The sequence below is a fragment of the Cotesia typhae genome, unplaced genomic scaffold (assembly GCF_013202065.1).
Source record: "Cotesia typhae breed Kobodo isofemale line unplaced genomic scaffold, CoteBio_Ctyphae contig_44, whole genome shotgun sequence".
NCBI lineage: Eukaryota > Metazoa > Arthropoda > Insecta > Hymenoptera > Braconidae > Cotesia > Cotesia typhae.
Genome location: NW_027423753.1, coordinates 1601465 through 1614582, shown reverse-complemented (window position 1 = coordinate 1614582; position 13118 = coordinate 1601465). Strand labels below are relative to the sequence as shown.

Below are 13118 nucleotides of genomic sequence, written 5' to 3'. Positions count from 1 at the left end.
AACGGTATTATATGTATGATACACTGTATATATGTAAATAGCGTACGATATGCGACTCGCATCTATTATAATATCCGATTTAATGGATCAAATCGAGGATACTGAGTTAATCAGACTGTAAGAGCTTTCACGCGGATAATTGCCCCGGGTTTATTCACCAAGCTATTTCTTTTTCCGAGTTCTCATTATCTTCTAATGAAACATTACGCGGTGAATAGTAATGCGTTATTATCGTTTAACTGAGCGACTTTCGTTTTATCTATTATAGTGCATAGCTGGGCTATTGTTTAGGTAGTTTATATACTGGAAAAAATTAACTTGATTTTGAGAGTAAATTATTCTTTAAATGTTTTAATTTTTTTAGAAAATAATGTGAATTTAGGTGCGATAAAAAAACTAATTTTATTATAAAAAAATAAAAAAAAAGTTAAAACATTTTTTTTTTAATTAATTTGATAAATTTAACCAATAAGAAAATTTTTGTATTACAATTTTTTGCCTTAATGCAACCAAAAAAATTATATTGAAAAATATTTTGAATCAAAATTTATTGATTAAATAATTTTTTCTTTCAATCAAATTAATTTTTTTACTGAAATAAAAATCAGCCTGCAGATTCTCCACCAAAATTTCATTCAAACAACGATTATTCCCCCTCAAATATTAGATTTTATGTGCATTAAGAAACGTTTAATCAAGTGGGCAAATATTGATATTTAATTACCTGAAACGGTAATTGCTCGAATAGGTAAGATTATATTGTCTGATCACACAATACCTTGACTACTTGAGCAACGAGGCCAAATAGCTCGGTGAATTTGAAAATTTAAAATATTAAATATTAAATAGTAATACTTACAGCATAAATGATTATTATTTCAATGAAATTTAGTTGGATATTGATTTTAGTCTTTTAGAACTTTGCCCACGTGATTAAATATTCACGCCCGATAGATTCGTAATATGTTACGAGTAAATATTTGTTTGATAATACTGTGCAGTATACAGGCAGTACTTGAGAGACCAAATATTGGTGCCCGACCAATACATACAATATCCACTCAAACTGTTCGATATGATTGTCTAACTAGGTTGTACTATTTCTACTTACCAAGCTCGGTTCAATCTTCTCTCCAATATATATGCTGTCTGAACCTACATCGACTTTTCTACTCGACATCTGTGTTTGCCCTGGCTGCTCCCACTCTCCGTTCTTCTCAGTTCAGTTATTAATTTATAACCTCAGCTTATATTTTGTCACTGCAAAAGCAAATAAATTTACTTTTAAAAAATTGAAAAAAAAAAAAAAAAAAAAAAAATCAATTCTTAAATTCTTTCATTTCTTTAGAAATTCAAGCGTCACTTTTATTCCGTCGGTAGTGAATGGCTTCCATTGCTCTCGACAGAGATAATAATCTCTAGTGAACACTCCAGAAGCTTATTACCCCCTCTAGACTTAAAAACTATTTTTTATTATTATTTTTTTAATGCTTTCAGACATTTTTAATCGTAATTGTGAGTCTCCTCTCAATGCTAAAAATATCCCCAGTGATAGAAGATGTAAAATAAAATTTATTCGATTAGTTTAATAAAAAAGAGGCGGATAATAATTAAATCAATGAGTCATTGACTTTAAGAACTAACGGGAGCTATTAATTAAGACTTATTGGACTGGAGAGTGTCCAGCGGCAGTGATCCCTGTAAAGTCGGATCGTGTATTACCAGACAAGCTTGCAAAGGCTCTCGACACGGGACTAACAGAGCAGAGTCGGTGCTTTGGCCCTAATATAGACGACGAGGAGCTTTATACATCCGAGGATCCTACTTAGTTTGATGAAGGCTTAATTACGACTCGGATCACACTGACTGACCTACAGATGAGCAAAAGCATCTTCCCTCGAGCTGAATTATCCGGGTCTATTTCTCGGCGGATGGAGAACCCAAAAGCTACAACCCCGGTCTCTTCATCACCGATTCCTCTACTGAGACTCGCTTCCATTTACTCGAGGTTACTGTCTCTCTATCCACAACTAATTCGAGAATCTGCTAAATATTTTTATCACTAACGAAAGGCTCAAAGCTGTAGTAATGTCTACAGATGTTTTTTTAATGACAAAAATATTTTATTATTATCTACGTGACCAAAAAAAAAAAAAAATAAAAATAAAAACATTTTTCTCTGGTGTATTTTGTAATGAAATAGGTGTTTTTAGTTTAATTTATTTTTTTTTTACAAATCCCAAATTTTCAGCAATTTCACGCTAACTACAGGTTGCCATTATTATTTTCCGGACAATTAGACTAGTATCCTTAACGATTGAAAATGACACGATTCGCAGAATAGAAGCTAAGAACTCCAATATAATTTACTTGCCGGTACCTTCATTCAGCGCAGCATTATTCTCTGGGGTCTATTTTCTCGGAGGAAACAGTGTATTCACCGAAAACACACCCAGAGCTACGGGTCATTTCTAATTGGCAAATTTTCAAATAATATCATAAAATAGCATTAATATCGCTATAAAATAATTAAAATTAGTTTGAAGAAAATTTGATTAAATTGAAACATTTATCAGCACTATATATATAGAAGAAAATGGTCTTCGGGATCAGATTTAAACGCGGTAATCTCACTTCACCAACAACTTGCCAAGAACGATTCCCATACTCTTAATCCGTTAGCTAATCCTGGAAGATCTCGCGTGCCTGAGCCCCGTCAACCTTCATACACTTACATCGAACATACACATCCTCCAAGCTCTCACATCTCACCCTCGGCTTCTATTGTGTTGTGTTACATTGTTCAGTACAACCAGTAAATTTACATTTTGTTAGCAGCCTGTAGACATCAGCTACTAAAATTTCGTATGTTTACCCTTCGAAAATTACATTACGCAATTAAATTCCCGTGTAATTATGAAATTTCCATCCAGAGTAAACATTTATTGGGTAAAATTTGAATAAAAATAATCTGGTTACATCAAACAGCGGAATTTGTTCGTGTAGGTATTAAACAGAGCAGAGTAATATTGAAGCTAGAAGCCCTGGTGGTGCTAAGGCCCTGACCTCATCCGAGTATCAATATTTAATGAGTGTGGCTCCGAAATAGACCTTAGTGTAGTCTCTATTCTCCATTTAATTTGTTCATTTCGTGAATTTAGCTCCCAGACTCGGGGAAAAAGCTTGCTTAGCATTAGATTCTCATGAGCTTGCGTCGGTTACAACCCAAATAAAAGCTCCTGCTTGTAGTTACAGCTGCAGAGGCGACATGTCTCAGATACAATGGTTGTTGTCACCCATGGGCATACCTTCTACCTTCTATCTTTTTCTTCTAACCACCGGTATGCACGACATGTGAAATACCGTTTTTTAAATTACACAGCCCAGCATTTTTAAATTATACACTCTACATCTGGTTTATTCATTCTTGGTTTATTTATCCAGCAAACAAGAAGAAGAGAATATAATGAAATTTGTAAACTAACGAAAGTACTGAGAGATGAGTTTTTGGTTGGGCTAAAAAATTATAAACTGTAAAATGAACAAACTTTGAATATGACGTTGACAAAAGGGAAAAATCTCATTCTGATTTAAACTCATTTCTTTCTTTTATTATTTTCTTCATGTTATTTTTTCTCGTCATACACCTCTTTGTCTTTTATTCCCTCTTTCTTATCTATCTCTTTGATAAAACTCGCCTCCAATCAGTCACGATCAAACGTCAGACTTTTCTCAAAAGGCTTTCTCTTAAATCACGAGGTTGCATCCGAATGAAACGAGATCACCCTTACAAACTGTGAATTTTTCAATCCAACGCTATATATAGAGCTTAAATAAAAGAACCAGACATATAAGACACTCTCAGAGATATTATACTTTGTGTTTTTCTTTATCAACTGATTTAGGAGGAAAAAAAATAGACCAACCTGTAAAAAATCACCGCAATCAATGCGAGTCACCATTTTTATTAATTTTTTTTTTTTTTTTTTTAATAATGATAATAAAAAGCGTCGAGACGATTCAGATTCAGATGTTTAACTTCGTTACTTTTATAGTGGGGGGAGGAGGAGGAGGAGGAAGAGGAGATGTAACAAAAAAAGAAGAGAAAGATTCTATCGAAAAATTGATGTTCGAAAATGGAGAGAAATTTTTTATCGTAAACTAAAAAAAAGCAGAGGTAAATTATTCATTCGTAAAAGTGGAGTTTGAATTATTGGAAATAAAAACTGTAAAGATAAAGAGTAATAAAAAAGTAAAACCGAGTGGTGCTTTAAATCGGACACTTTATTTCCAATCCATCGCATTATTTTCCGAGATTCGAATCCGTCGTGTGACTTTTACCAGCCGTCGCTTCGGTAAATTACTCAAGAGCTTCCGCGAACAAAGTAAAGGTACGATGAAAAACAACAAAATGATAAATAAAAAAATGGATATTGCTCAGTCTTTTGCTAAAAGAGTTAATCTCAATGAGAAAAAGTAAAAGAGACATTACATCGCATTGTATATAATGTGATCCATATTATATATGTTATATCCCTGTGTAGATAAAGTTTTTAGAAAAGACGACTACGACTGGTGACGGTTTAGGTGAAGCGAAGAAAGAAATGGGGACGACGCCAACGAACTGTCGCCCTCTCTCGGTAACACTAGACACTTTGTTGAAAGTAGTTATCAAGAAAACACATTAAGCTATCTTGGCGAACAAAGAATTTTATTTTTTACTTTATTATTATTTTTATTTTTATTTTTGTTACTTTTACTTCGCTTGGTACTTCCGTTAAAAATATATTAAATCTTAAAAACAGTTAATGTCTAAATTATTACGGTCATCCTTTATCGCATTTTATAGTCCCCGGCTGAGTAGACAGAGGCCGGAAAAAAATAACCGTACACTGTTCTCTTCTGTTAGTCATGAATAATAAACTTGTGTAATTGTAAATTGGACTTGAATATTCTCTTAATAATGTTTAATCTATGGATTTAATAATTCAAAAGAGAAAGAAGAGTATAGAGAGGAGAAAGATAAAATTTATATAATAGAAAAAAATTAAAAGAATTTGAATTTTCAATAGAGAACAATCTCACGGGAGTTGAATTCCAATAGGTATAACTCCAACCCGTATAGAGTACAGTACTTTAATACAATTCGGAGGGAAAAAAAAAAAAAAAAAAAAAAAAGTTAAAAGAAGAAAAAGATAAAATAAGGGATGAGATATCACGAGATTGTGAATTATTAAATAAATCCGATTTCATTTTCTGATTCAACGTTATTCCCAAGTGAAATTGCTGAATACAAATATAGCAGACCGAGAAAAAGGTCAAAGGACGGAGATTCTGATTTACCGGTTATATGTGATAAATGCTCTTCCTTTTAGTGTTGGTATATAGAGCAAGTGTGAGCGCAAGACAACAGTTAAGAGTTTATAGTTTTATTGTCCAAGTCAAGCCCCGAACTAACGACAGGGAGAAAATATAAGGAGGATATATAATATACGAAAGCTCGCTTATCTTCTATATTTTTATTTTTATCTTGATCTGTTTTTTATTTAACTCTCTTTGGTTTCTTTCCCGGCAAAAACTACAAGCACAACTTTATTCTCTTTGACGTTTTTACACTCGTCTTTTCTTTATATTTATATTTGCGCTTATATTACGTATACTTCGAGCTTGCAATTTCAATCTTGGGAGTAAGCAGCTATGGAAGGAGCGATCAAGATTGTTCACCGAGAGAAGAATTTAAATACTGACAGAAAAATATTATCCAAGAACTCATTTTAAAGTCATAAATTAAAACACCTTAAATAATACACTGTAAAAATCCCCGGGGTGAATTCATTTCATTAATAAAAATAAAAAAAAAAAATAATTATTAGTTTAAAAATTTTTGAATAAAACTTGAAAATAATTTTTGTAAAAATTGGGCTCAATTTTTCAAAGTTTTCCATATTCGCTCCTGATTTTTTCACAGTGTCTTAATAAAAAAAAAAAAAAAATGTATAAATAACAATAAAAAATTTGATGTATAAATAATGGACCAGCGAGCATATGAATAAACGGAGGAGTAAAACGAAAAGGTCAATAAAAATTCGGAATAAAATGAAATGTATGTATGTGCATGATATATATTTAAATTTATTTAAAATAAAAAATTTGTTTACGAGAATAACGATATAAATAGAGTTTTTACGATTCGATAAATTTATTCGGCAATAACTTCCAGTAGATCTGTTTGAGAGTCTAAACTACTGGTAGGAATATAATTTGAATAATAATGAAAAATGACAAATGTCAAATAATGTGTCCGTGAAAAATGGAGGTGCGCATTCGTTTTACCCGACAGTATAATAACTAAAAAGGAACTTTGGTTTAATTACAGGAAATTATTCTCGGCTAGCCTGTGAGATCCAGTTCGTACGATCGATGGGCTACTACCTGATCCAGATCTACATACCCTCGGGATTAATCGTGATAATCTCATGGGTGAGCTTTTGGCTAAACCGAAACGCAACCCCCGCTCGGGTCGCCCTCGGAGTAACCACTGTGCTCACCATGACAACCCTCATGTCCTCGACTAACGCGGCCCTCCCCAAAATCTCCTACGTCAAGTCCATCGATGTCTACCTGGGAACTTGTTTCGTCATGGTCTTCGCCTCGCTCCTCGGTAAGTAAACATACCAGTCCGCCTCCTTTTTCTCCCCCCACCCGACTTCTCAATCAAACACCAAAAAAATTAACACACTTTTTTATTTAACGTATCATTTAATATCTTTATAAATTCAATATTAAATTAAATTCAATTTCAAATTTGCTTTTTTATTTATCCGCTCACATAGATGAGTCGTGACACTATTTATTATATGTTATTATTATTATTGGCTTAAGCAAATTTTAAAATTAAAAGCACTTTAAATTAAAATTTTAAAATATTTATAAAAACAATTTTTATCTTCACCAGTCCTTGGTCAGTCTCAATGAGAGTCTAGTGAAGTCTACATATATATATAGACAGACATTACAGCTATATATATGTTTTTAATTAAGCAACGCTTGTCTTTTAACGATCGATTGATCTTAAACACAGCATACTGTTGCACTTTGATAAATTATTATGTAAATATCAATCAATAAATATTAATATAAATATAAATATATATAAAAATAAAAGCCTTTATTGTGTATATATTTTTTTTATAGTAATATATATTTATTTAGCACTATGCAATAGCAATTAAAACACGCGCAAAAATACTTCGCACTTAATGTACAATGTATTTTATTATTTATCATTGTTATTATTATTATTATTATTATTATTATTATTATTATTATTATTATTATTATTATTATTATTATTATTATTATTATTGTTGTTGTTGTTGTTGTTGTTGTTATTATTGTTATTCGACAGTGTGCTGCGATTTTGATTGATCGAACGTACTGACTTGCTAATTAATCACGATTTGCTCCCGCTTATTTTTGATAAATCTCTTTGATAAGACACAACGAATGAAAGTAATTAATTTTTTGTTATTTGAGTTAATTAAATAAATAAATAAAAAAATAATGAGCGATCGTAACGTGAGCCGTAGATCAATTGATCGATCTTAAACAGTGTACACTGTTTCCCGGGGAGTAAAATTATTTTTCAAATTAATTATTATCATTAATATGACCGAGTTTTTATTGTGTTAGAACAATGAGCAGTGTGCAATGATTTTGATAGATCGAGGGTTCCGCGTCCTCACGACGGACTCAAGTACACTCGATTATTATACATTAGTCGGGTTATATATCGAGTCCTGTTCACTGATAAACGCTCTCGTCTCGACTGACGGATCCCTCTGAGACACCTTATTCTATCACGTATTCCCTTATGTTCAATTTCATCGTACGTGATTTTACTATCCAAGATAAAACGTTTTTTTTTACCCTCTAAGGAACAAAATAACAATTGGTATATTTTTTTACGGTTCCGTCTAAATTATTTTTTTTTTTAATAAATTATTTTCATTTATATTTTCATTGTTTTTTTTTTTTTTTTTAAATAAAATAAGATATTTAGCTGTACAAAGCTTCTTTAGGGTTAGACAAGATTAGTTATTTAGTTGACATAATTTAAATAATTTTTGCAGTGAAAAAAAAAGTGAACTCTTTTTTTTTTTTATTTTTTTTTGTCAGTTAATTTAAAAAAATAATAAATAAAGTGGATCTAAAATTTGAATTTAAAATTTGACAATATTTTACAGCGCTTAAAATCAACTGATCAAAAAGTGATAAAAAAAAAATAAGCGCGAGGATTTCCATCTTTATAAATAAAAAATAAAACATACCGCTTATATTACCATATTCGATTCATGTCAATAAAATATTTTAGCTGCAAAAGAAAAAATGATAACGATCGAGAAAAAAGTAGATTTTTTTCAATTAAATCCTTGATAAAATTTCAATCTCACACAGAGAAAATAAACCGAATAAACGAAAAAAAAATCCAATCGGGAAATTGGACCATAAAACATAAAAAAAAAAATGTACGTAAATATTTTAGTAAAAAACAAACTAAAATTGATGTATAAAGTAACACATAGATCAAACTAGATATATATTTATTTATACGTATAAATTCTCTTGCCTATCGTTGCATAGAGAACGAAAAATCCATCGGAATGACCCGCTCACTAGATGATAAAGACTGATACTAACACATATGTATAAGTATATGTATATGTACCTATATGTCTATGTAGATTTAAAAGTGTGAAATGGCATCATCATCACAAGCTCGATTAATTTAACAGGAGGATGCTCGCTAGAAATAAACCAACTTTCCTTTACTTAACTTTGCATACCATGGCATACCATACCATACCTACAAGCAACCTCTTTCATATTCAAACAGTATACAATAATAATGACGATAATAATAATCAATACATAATCCTCAATAATTTTTCTTTGTTATCCATAATAATAACTTTCCGTCTCAGTTGATAAGCCTGTTATTAACAACGACACACCAGCAGTATTATATATATATATATATATATATATATATATATATATATATATATATTTTTTTTTTTTTTTTTGTGACGCAAGCGTATATAAAATGGTCATACACATCTCACATGACACCTTACTATTACACTATCAAATGTAACTGTATATTATTGTAACCCCTTCAATTAATCAGCCCTTGCTCCTCATTAAACATTCGAATGTCCCCGAATTCCCGTCCTATCACTGCTAATTATAAGTCCTCACACTCTCGCTGCTACACAACTATCCGTAAGCCTAAAGTCATGCCGAACAAGGTATTATATTTCACCTTAGGGAAATTATTCCGCTTAATTAGAAATTTATTAACCACTTTTAAGCACGTACCGCTAATTAGTTATTCTATTACAATACTACTACTTTTTTTTTTAAATTATTCAATAAACGAGGTAGTTTAGCTCGAACAAAATAGAATAGACTCAACAAAGTTCACCCTAAAGAGTTAATTAGGGGTAGAGAGAAAAAAAAAGTGGGTAAAGAAGAAATAGTGGTGATTGACGTGGGTCAGCTCTCAAACGGTTTGTAGACGGTCCATCTTGTACAAGTGTATTTGCAGGTACAGGTACTTCTTTCGCTTTGCTGATGACGGTGATGGTGATGAAGAGGGGGTTGAGAGCTAAACTTCTGGATCAAGAAGTTCCGGTGGTGAAATTACATTCTGAATCGGCGAACCGTTATGAGCCATTGGGGGTATCTCACACTCAACTCAAATGACACAAGAGACTACATAGCAACAAACCCACACACACACACACACCTTTGCTGTATTGTACATTTACACTGAGGGGCACTACTAATGTGAAATATTTAATAATTCATTTGTTTTGCATTTTCAGATAGTTTGAGTTTGTGAAATTAATATTGAGATCTGCCAAAGCAAGTCTTGAGAGAAAAAAAAAATTCAAAAATTTGACTTTTGATAAAAAATACCCAAAAAATTCCGAAATTTGGAAATTTTTTTTAGTTTTTCCAAAATAACTCATAATTTATTGGTTCAAAATTGTAGAGCATAAAATTTTTAACAAATATACCAAATATTTTTTCATTCGACTTATAGTTCAAATAATATAATGCGCCAAATTCCAAAACAATCGCCAGTAATAGTTTTCTTGTAAAAAATTCCCAAAAATAAATATTTTTTAAACGTCACACTAGTGGTGCCCTTAATTTAACAGTATACATTATCCATGATATTGCACATTACACGAACAAATAGGGAAAGGTAAAGATGAAACGCGACTCAGCATTGATGGGGCAAAGGTAAGATGGAATTAGTTAGTTGAGAAATGAAAAAGACAAACGAAATAACGAAATTAGGTATTTTCTTGATGGAGTTAAGGAGTAAAGATTTAGCACTGACTACAACTGCTAACTACTAACTACTAGATGAGAGCAACAACCAGATGAGAGACAAAAGGGAGTTGGCTTCAAGATAAGCTCTAAAGCTCATTCTATTCCTTTCATGTACAAAAGTTAACCTCGTCGATGGATAAAGGAGCAAAGCTCTCCAGCACTTAACTTACGACTTAAATGTTACTAATGAGTTCGACATTACTTTGAGCAATTCACCTCTCACTGGATTTATAATTACAATAATAATAATAATAATAAATATTAATAATAATAATTGCCATAATAATAATTAATGATAAATATAATTTTTTAAATTTGCACTATAATTTTTTTTTTAATTTTTTTTTTTTGAGTTCTTTTAAGAGGGAGAAAAAGTGAGATTTGTTAAGAGAGTTAAATACGGTGTAAAATGGCTGTTATTGATTCACAGAGTACGCCACGGTCGGTTACATGGCTAAGAGGATCCAGATGCGCAAGAATAGGTTCCAAAAAATAGCTGAGAGTATGAAAGCTGCCAGGGAAAATCCAGGACCACCAGGTGTACCTGGTGATCATGGTGATCATGCGCCCAAACAAACTGTGAGTAAAACTTGGACGGTTTTTTTTGGGAAATTCCCGTTTTTTTTTTTTTTTACAGTCCTCGTAGTTTTTTTTTTTCTTATTTTATTTCCCCGATACTTTTTGCAAGTATCGAAGTTATAAATTAGTTACCGAAATCAACTTGGCACTTTAAAAGTATATTTTTTTTTTTTCAAGGGTAATTATGAATTTAATTAATTAATAATGGTTTGAGCGTTGAGCGTTTCAAGTTGGCCGGCGTTCTGTTGAGCGAAATATAGATAAAAAAAAAAAAAAAAAAAAGTTAAAATAAAATAAATAAAGCTTAAAGAAGACAAGTACTTAGTGCGGGTAAGAGCCCCGTAATTTACGAGCGCAAAACAGAAACAGTAGTAGTACTACTTACGGACAGTCGGCAAGTCGCTCTGGCTACACTTCCCCTTGAGAAATTAGTTAATTAACTCTAAATAATTGAGTCTATCAATTAGAACCCTCGTTTGCTAACTTTCAGTGCGTTAAAACCGCAACTGTTTAACTCGTATTTTTATTTCAACAGCAGCAGCAACAATAAAATCTATTTTATTTTTGTAAATTACTTTTATAGCGGAGAAAATATAAAATCACTCCCCAGATTACTTTCTTTGTAAGCACACTCGGTAAAAAAGTGAAAAAAAAATTCGTTACTTTTAATTAAATTGAATGGATTTTTTGTAATTATAATTACTAATATTACTCGCATCGGCATCAAACGCTGGAGAGTAAATAATAGAAAAAAAATAAATCCGAGAGCGCTCTGAAACTTTCAAGTACAGAGACATGGATAAATAAATAAACAAACATGCATATACAATGAGCAATGACAAAACACACAAAACAAAATGTCTAGAGGAAACTGAAAAAAGTGCTTTAATTAGAGAACGAATTAATTATTCGAGTGGCGGACTACTCCTGGACTGAGATTAAATTTGTCGATGGAGAACAGAGCCAACGGCAACGGGAAAAAATTCACCCGTTTTATATATATATATATATATATATTTTTTTTTTATGACAAACATTCTCAATTTATTTTCAACTACTCGAAATTATTAACAAACCTTTTTACTCGCGGATATTAAACCCTAAAACGGTGATCCATTATTCATATATTAATTAAATTCAAGCTAATTAATAAACTTAAGCAACACAAATCTTATAATCAAATAGAAATAAATTTAGCGAAAGCACTCACCAAACACTTTTTGCTTCTTTATGCACCAAATTACCGGCTGCTCACACGCACAAGCACTGTAACAAAAATTAAAATAATTATTTTATTGAATGCACTAAAAATTTTCGACTAAAAAAAAAGTGTCAAGTTGATTTGAATAAAATAAAAAATAAAGTAAGGGGTTGATCTATTAACGGACTCCCCGTGGCGAACTGCCGTGTCTCTTGTAAGTGGTCCCGTGTTGTCCAGGAGGTGCGGTTCAAGGTCCACGACCCAAAGGCACACAGTAAAGGTGGAACATTAGAGAACACCATAAACGGCCGGGCTGACGAAGAAGCTCCTCCGGCGCCTCCTCATCTTATTCATCCGACCAAAGACATCAGCAAGCTCTACGGTACGCCATGTAGGTCTCTCTTCGTTTTTTATTAACATTTATTACCACCATGAATTATATGGGACGTATACTTGAAATAAACTGTCTCATTCATTTACTTATTTATTATATTATTATATCTATTTAATATTGTTGATAATGCTTTTATAGTACAAAGTAACTAATTTGAAAATTTATTTTTTACTGGCAAGCAATGAATGTTATATCAGCACCATTTGCTAATTTATTTGACCAAATTGACATTTGATAAGCTTCAGAATTTTTTTTTTAGCAAATAAATTGTGACAAAAAATTTTGTTAAAATTTTACAAGCAAAATTTGTGAAAAAATGACTTGATTTGAAAGAAAAAAATTAATTTTTAAGAGTTTGATCATTTTAAATCAAGTAAAAAAATTTTTTAACCAAAAAATAATTTTTTTTTTTAATTTTAAAGAAGACTTTCTTAAAATTTTTTTAAAAATAAATTTTTGTCGCTAATTTATTTACTAAATAAATTTTAAAAAATAATCAAATGTCTGGTAATTCCAGTATGAAAAACAAAAACTAAT

At 31.3% G+C, this 13118-nt stretch overlaps 1 protein-coding gene and 1 long non-coding RNA gene across 15 annotated transcripts in view; one reads left to right on the top strand and one right to left on the bottom strand.

Moving 5' to 3' along the window:
- Nucleotides 1-2071, bottom strand: part of LOC141528826 (uncharacterized) — a 132948-nt gene extending 130877 nt beyond the window's left edge. The window contains exon 1 of the long non-coding RNA XR_012479477.1: nucleotides 1112-2071. This is a non-coding gene — a long non-coding RNA (uncharacterized LOC141528826). The remainder of the gene's footprint in view (nucleotides 1-1111) is intronic.
- The window catches only part of Rdl (Resistant to dieldrin), a 94372-nt gene that overhangs the window by 80017 nt on the left and 1237 nt on the right, over nucleotides 1-13118 (top strand). For 4 of the 14 annotated variants that reach the window (XM_074245065.1, XM_074245066.1, XM_074245063.1 and 1 more), the window contains 3 exons: nucleotides 6377-6661; nucleotides 10838-10986; nucleotides 12425-12578. In XM_074245065.1, coding sequence (XP_074101166.1) covers nucleotides 6377-6661; nucleotides 10838-10986; nucleotides 12425-12578 — 588 coding nt within the window. Of the gene's footprint in view, nucleotides 1-6376; nucleotides 6662-10837; nucleotides 10987-12406; nucleotides 12579-13118 lie in introns of all 14 variants that reach the window. The other 10 variants (XM_074245070.1, XM_074245069.1, XM_074245071.1 and 7 more) reach the window with 4 other exon arrangements.